The sequence below is a fragment of the Perna viridis genome, chromosome 10, assembly GCF_037379345.1.
Source record: "Perna viridis isolate PV_CMFRI_1.1 ecotype Kerala chromosome 10, ASM3737934v1, whole genome shotgun sequence".
Lineage (NCBI taxonomy): Eukaryota > Metazoa > Mollusca > Bivalvia > Mytilida > Mytilidae > Perna > Perna viridis.
In genome coordinates, this window is record NC_142454.1 from 25,325,128 (window position 1) to 25,332,934 (window position 7,807).

Genomic DNA, 7,807 nt, shown 5'->3' on the forward strand with positions numbered 1-7,807 from the left:
ATGATTGCTGCCTTGTTAAATACTTTAAAGTATGATATGACAAATTTCATTTTTATACTATTGCAAAAATATTGTGGTCCTATAATGTAATGGTGCAGTTGTCAGTAGCATCATTGTCATCAGGGGACACTTTGTTTCCCTGCAATAACTTAAGTTGTGGTTGACCAATTATTTTTAAATTTTAATATTATTTTACTAACCACTAAAAGAGGGTTCCTATTTAATAAGGCCATGTGGCCCCTACCATCTTAGAAAAAGCAGCCAAAAAGGATATTAAAGAGGTGTTTTATTAAACCCCATGTAAAATGTTTGTTTTTTTTCTGATTTTAATTTTTTTTCGTTGTGTTCCTTTTTTAATTCTGGTAAACATATGTATCAGCAGATTTTATATGTTTTAGATCATTTTTAAGTTATAGGGGATCAAAAATGTGCAATGCCAAAAAAAAAAACCAAACAAAAAAACCGGACTTTTTTATTTTTGGTCTGATTTCGAAATTTTTCAATTTGTTTTCCCATTAAAATTCCTGCCAGCATGTTTTAATCAGATTTTAGATATCTCTTACAGTTTCCAAATTACAAGGGGTTGAAGGGGGCAAACCTGAAAAAAATTTTTGGTATGATTTTGAAATTTTGAATTTTTTTTCAATTTAATTCAAAATTTTGTGCAATATAGTGTCCAAACCATCTGATGTGTCCATAATCAATTGTAAGCCTTTATGGTCAAGTGTGTCAAAAACTAATATTGTATCCACACTTGCCCAAACTGTTTAGGGATCGACCACTGCGGTCGTATCATGTTGTACCCCTTGAACTGTGTTTTGTGACTGAAACAACTTATCATTACTACTCCTCTCAAAATACTGGCATAACTTCATGAAACTTGATGTGTAGTAAGAGCAAGATATGTAGTTTTACATTTTACCAGAAAATTTGTTTCCCTCATATTTTGTTCATGTTATGCCCCTGAAAAGAATTCTCCAGAAGTGCATCTTTCAAACCACTAAACAGATCTTCTTGATACTTGGTATGTAGTAATGGCACACTATGTAGCTGTGGATATTGGAAAAAAATTTGATCTCCCAAATTTTGTTTGGAATTATGTCCTTTGACATGTTTGTTAGAGTGCACCATTGAAATATCGTTGGATCACAATTCTAATCAAACTATCAGACAAAATATCATGTCTTTTGTGTATGGAAGCAATATATATTATTTTATAGTAGTTATGCCTCTTTTGAAATGCTCTACAGAGACATTTCTTTAGGAAAACTCCTGCAGTTAGCATTCAAAGTTGGCCAAAATGCGTTTTTATTTTCATCATCAAGTTATGAAAATCAACTTTAAAACTGCTCCTCTTTCAATATAGGGGCATGGGGTATGGAAGTGTGTTCACTGTTCCTAGTTCTTTCATTTTTTACAGATTTTACCAAATTATCTGAAGGAGAAAAGAAACCTAACATTAGAACAACTCAATGGTTGTAAGGATTTTGTCAATGATTGTATCAAGTATGCCTGGATGATGCAGATACAGGATCCACCTGTATTTATAGAATGGGAATTTCCAAAAGAGACAAAAATAGACACAAACATTTTAAGGTCCTACACAAAAGCAGGAGAGATTGTAGACTTTATTGTGTGGCCTGTGTTGTATCTACACAAAGATGGACCAGTTTTAAATAAAGGGGTTGTGCAACCTATTCCAAAGAAGTGAATGTGAATTCAAGGGCATACGTACTAAATTGCCCTGTAAATAAGGAGCAGTTTGATTTAATTAATGTTGTAATTATTTGTTGTAATTTGATAATCAAAACCCATTTAAAAATCTTACAGATATATTTGCAATACTCTAAATTGACAATAAAATTGGCAATGAACTAACTCAACAATAGTTTTAATGAAAAGAAAATGTAGTGTTATACTGTAGTGCCATGATATGGCATCAATATTTTTGTGATTGAGGACAAGACGTTATTTGAACTTCTGATCAACAATTGATTGCAAGTTTATGATGTCACAATGATTTTTCAGTAATGACTTGCAACTAATTTTTCATTTGCGTTTTTTAATGGATCACAAAAGTAAGAACTATCTTAAAAATGTCAAAAGTGATTAAATGGCAATTATGAAAATTTTTTTAAAAATCATGATTTTTTTGTGATCAATGATAACTAGTATTAATCTTTTGTAGTTTGTCAATCTTTAATTTTCAAAATATTCTAAATTTTCTTGTGGAGTTGGCTTTATAAGAGTAGTTAAGCCAAACATAAATAATTTTTGGTTTCCTCTAATCCAGCCACGTCAGTTTTTAGGTGCCTAGTCGTGTACTTTTTTTTTTTTTATCATTTTCAAACAAATAAAATGAAAAGTTGACTTTCTGGGTCCTCTCTAGTCAATTAGCTAAACACATATTGCCTCATTAATCTCAAATTTAATTTTAATAACTTCAAAGACAAATTACAAACAAAATGACATATAAATGCTTCTAATAAAAAAATATATAGAAATAAACATAAAGGTGGTTTAATTTCATCAAATTTTATCAATTAAAATAAAATAAAATAAAGAGACCACCTATCTAACATTTGTTTTATCCTGGATGGTCATTTTGGAAAGGTAGCTCTCTGGAAGTATTTAATATTTTATTAAAATAGGCGATGTGGAATGCATTGTCTAAGATTTTTTTTTTAAACCTGCAGAAATATTATGTATGAGTAAATTAGCAATCAACTTTCCTTTCATTATTTGAACTGTCAGTTGTCATGGCAACATACACCATTTTTTTTCCAACAAAGTAAAGCAAATTGTATTTCCCAAACCTCATCAATCATCCCATTATTTACTACCAAGTAACTGTGGTACATATTGTCCTTTATTTAGTGGACATTTACATTCCAATAATGTCATGTTTATCATTTATACAGTATTTTTTTGAAAGTATTGTATGAACATGCATTTATTTACATTAGTAGTAGAAACCATTAGAATAAAGGGAATAAATGCCTAAATATTTCATCTAAGTTTCAAACATGCCATTTTCACAAATAAAATAATAAAACACATTTCTGATTATTCTGGAAAAAAAACCCAATAAAACCATAATCATATCATTTTGTTCCATTGTCCATTATTTTATAATTCTTGAGAAGAATAGTATGCCATTGCTTATTTAAACAAGTGTGTTATACACACCATTGAATAATAAAAAATGCTTTAAGGGAATTAAGTAGTAGTCTTTTTAAAAGTCAGACAGGAGGTGAATAATGCATGTCCGAAACCTACAGAATTTATATTTATTTCTCGCAGAAAATGGATACAGATTCATAACAAGTCTCTGTCATTCTGTTATTGCACTTTTGGGATAAAAAATCTTAAGTATTCTGTATGAAATTGCCATTTTGCAAGAGTTATTGTTCTTGAATTGGTTGATTTTTGTGCGAGATGAATATATAGTTTTCTCAAAAATACAAACCTGTATGCTGAAAGAACTATGATCTATTGATTCATAAAATATAGCATATGTAGACTGAAAAAAAAGTCATCTTTTATTTGGTGGATTTTTCAACCTTTAGCAGTGTCTGAAATTGATATGGTTTGGGATTGGTACTTACTTGTTGATATGATGTGGTTTGGGATTGGTACCTACTTGTTGATTTTTCGCTGCATAGAGAATCATCTTTGATTTAAACAGAGTTTTCATATCTATTTTTCAAGATAACCTAGATTTAGTATTTAGATATTGAATAGTAAACCTTATGTTCATCGAAAAATGAAGTCCAAGGAATCCATTTTTGATAAAAATGATGAAATAAATATTCTACTTTATGCGGTAAAAGTAATATGTTGATAAATTATTTACAGACAGTAACAATGCCAAATAAAAAAGTCAAGATGATCGAAGTGCCATATAATAAGCTTTATCTGCAATTGGAAATTACCCAAGACTTAAATGTACCCATTTTTTTTTCAAATGTGTTTCAAATAATGGGCAGCATAAATTGTGAGATAATCAATAAGAAACAAATTGCTACATCAAAGCATCAATTAATACTTGAAATGGCACAAAAACCTGACAAGAATAGGATTTATTTGGTTATCTCCCCTTGGTAAATATCCATAGGAATTTTGAAATTTTCGTTTTGAGTTTTCTACAAATATTTTTTGACTTATTTTCTTTGAACGTAGAAGGCAAAATGCTATGGATTTGTATTAAAACATTTTCTGTTGCAATTAGTTTTAGGTTAATATGTATATTGTTTGGATTATCATTTATTTTATTACTGTTATTATTATGAATTAAATTGTAAGGAGTAAAATATTGTAGAGCAGTGTACATTATTTTGTTAAGATGTCAGTATATTCCCTTGCTATGTTAAAAAATGCATTTATAGTTGTTTCATTGTGATAAGTATTTAGCCTTAGAATGTTGTTATAGCATAATGTTTTCACAATTCTATAAGAAGTTAGATATCTTCTCATTCTTGCAGATTATTTAGATTTTAATTAGTTCCATCTTATTCAATAATTGAGTTTGTTGCATAGATTACTCTGAAAATTAATTTATGATTTGGTATATGTTAAAATATTTTGCCATCCAGAATATGTGTTTGGTTCTGCAATGTGTTTAACAATTGTTTTGAACTGATATGCGCTTGCATCAATTACTTTTCATAGGTATAATTGTTCAAGAAAGTATAGTGGATTAAAAACAATATTTCTAGAATTTTTAATTAATTAGGTTAATTTATAAGCAAATGGAATCTACAATAAAAAGAATGAAAAGCCTCATGTTAGTTTCTGCTAACTTTTAATATTTTAGACAAAACATCCAAAAATAAAAATATGTAGACTTTCCAACCATGAAACACATTTTGCATGATTCTAATCTGGAGTACTACTGAACTTCTGGTCTAGAAATAATGTATTTACAGGGGACTAAATTGCCTTGCACATACAGAAGTCGGTAACATTTGTACTAAGAACTGACCCTGAGTTATAGATGATACATCAGGCTATTGTGTAGACCTTGATTTCATAATGAACGCCTTTTCGTTGATTTTTGTTCCTGAACTTGAATGATTGAAATATTTAAATGATTTTAAATATGAATTTTTTTAAAAATAGCAGAAAAAAAACCATTCACTTCACAAAGGTTGATCTTCTTTCAATTGAATGACCATTACATACGAACTTCCCCAGGTAGCTAACTGGACAGTTGAAAGGGCGATTTTTACTTCCACAGGTTGCTAACTGGACAGTTCAAGAGAGATCTTCCATAAAAAATGAAGTCAATATCTGGTAAAAAGTATGAATTTCTTTCTCAATTGTCTACTTAAAGTAAACTGTTTTAAGCGCTATAAAACATTAAAAAGAAAACCCCAAGTAGTTCATAGATCATAATGCGCGGAACCATATTATAGACCACAAACATTTGTAAAACAAAATGTTCATCTAGTATAAATATAGGAAAATACAACATAGTTTAGATTATTGTATAAGTGTTTTTTATACTGCATTATTCTAGAATTGTATTTTGTACTTTTTAAATATCAATATATATATTTTTTTGTTTATTGTAGTTACGTGTTCATGTTGATGACGCAAATTACAGTACTTTTTCTATTTTATTTTTGATGAACATTTTCACATTGAGAATGATGAATGTAGTTGCTTCATCAATTTTCTGTATGTCAATATTCTGTGGAATAGTTAAAATTTAAAAAAAAGTTTTTAATTTATATCAGGGACTTTATAAGTAATATACAGTGCATCTTTATATAAATAGTTCTTTTGTAAAAAAAAGTCCTCAACAACATTGAAGTCACAAGGAATTCCTGTATTATATTTATTCTGATGCCATGAGAAGTAGTTCTGACTAACATACATCTTGCATAATATATGTAGAGAACAATTTTTATATAAACTAAGTTATATTAAATAGCAGAAAAATCAGCTTTTTGCAGATTTAAAAATGATAGTTCCACCCATTATAAGTATAGATCCTATTGAAGTAATATGTTTGGAATATATCAAATTAGTCTCTACAAGTAGCATGTATTTTACATACGATATAAGTAAATATATGCATACTTTGCTAACAAAACTTTTTTTTTGAGTGTTCATCCATAGATGAAATGCATGTGCAAAGTGGACCTAAACTTATTCATTCTGCCAACCGGCGAAAAACACTGAATGTTATTACATTTTTCATCGAAGGAGATACTCGTATTGAGCACATTGATAGACAACTTTGATATTCCAACAATGAAAATCCGATTATATCAATGTTTTGACAAAATATTAAGTTTGTCGCAGCATGTTGCCAATATATAAGGACAGTAAAAAACACCTACACACCTCCGCATTTCATTAGATGTTGTTTAATTAAGTTGCATTAAATTGCATTAATTGATACTTAGTGATCCATTTTGACACCTAATGTTGTCACAAATTTTGTGTTTGTCCTTATCAAGTCATCTTTTCTACACAGAAATATGGCAGTAAGTCTTTTCTGTGGCTTAGCTATTTTTTACTACCTTACAGGGACGGAAAGTGGCAAAGAGGAATAAACCACTTTAAAATTTTGATAGAGGAAATCTTTACAGAAACAAACGAATTTATCTAATTGGTAATTGGTATACATGTATTATAATTGTAGGTTTTATTACTGTAAATGAAAAAGAAATGTATTGAGTGAAATATTGTATTGTAATGTACATTATTTTGTTTTGATGTCAGTTTGGATGTGATATATTGCATTTATAGTTGTTGTAGTGTGGTAAGTATTCCGCTATTTCATCTTGTAAATGTTGTTTTAGTGTATTGTTGGTCATCTTTCTCTATTTTCTTTTATTTCATTCTGGCAGATCATTGAGATTTAAATAACTTTAATCTTCTATATTAAATTATGTTAAAGGTATGAGGCATTCGAACATAAATTTTGGTTCCTTGTACATATCTATTTATTTAAGGTTCCAAAACATTACCGGTAATCAATCATTTCGGTCTTATTGGTACATGTGTTTTTTATATAAATATTTCTATAAAACAGTATCAATAATATGACAATAGTAGGCATGTTTCATGTGTTGCTTTTAGATCTTGTGTTTACTGATTATTGAAGATTTGAAAATTCATTAAATTTACTGAAGTTTTTTAGTGGAGTCCGAATTGCTCATTTACTTTTGGATTACATTTTTTTTTATTTCCGCTAGAATCTTGGTTCCCTTGATTATCCTTTCATTATCATTTCAAGGTAAAATTGAGGTTTCCCGCTCGTAGGATACACACACAAAGCGTACACCAAACACGATAATCAAATGCTCCTATCGTGCATATAAACGAACGCTCCTATTGTGCGTTTAAAGACACGAGAAATAAATTCTCTTAGCATACGTTCAAACGAAAGCTGAAAGTGTGCAATTAAAGCACAATAGACAAACGATGAAAAAAAATGATACTTACAATTAATGAAAAATAATCAAAAAATAATAAAAAATATTTTTACAAAAATATTACAAAAAAGTTATAGTTGAATAAAAGCAAATAATATTAGAAAAAAGCAAATATTAAGCTTCTACCGTGAGTTTAAATATCGTGCATTTTAACAAACGCTTGTATCGTGCTTTAAAAAGAAACCTTCTATTGTTCCTTTAAACGAACCCTCCTATCGTGGGTTGAAACGAATGCTTCTATCGTGCAAATATTGCTCGCAGAATCAAGCAGTAACCAGTCTCCTGAAGTCCCACATCTTCGTGCATTTTGACCGGTTTCACTTTCATATGCCAAACCATTCCATAGACCAGAAAGT

The 7,807-nt window shown here is 29.3% G+C and overlaps 1 protein-coding gene across 5 annotated transcripts in view; it reads left to right on the plus strand.

The window, feature by feature from the left end:
• Nucleotides 1-7,463, plus strand: part of LOC148605115 (uncharacterized) — a 29,612-nt gene extending 22,149 nt beyond the window's left edge. For all 5 annotated transcript variants that reach the window (XM_088550607.1, XM_088550606.1, XM_088550608.1 and 2 more), the window contains one exon: nucleotides 1,421-7,463. In XM_088550607.1, the coding sequence (XP_088406733.1) occupies nucleotides 1,421-1,711 (291 nt within the window). In that variant the 3' untranslated portion in view covers nucleotides 1,712-7,463. The remainder of the gene's footprint in view (nucleotides 1-1,420) is intronic.
• The last annotated feature ends 344 nt before the right edge of the window (nucleotides 7,464-7,807 follow it).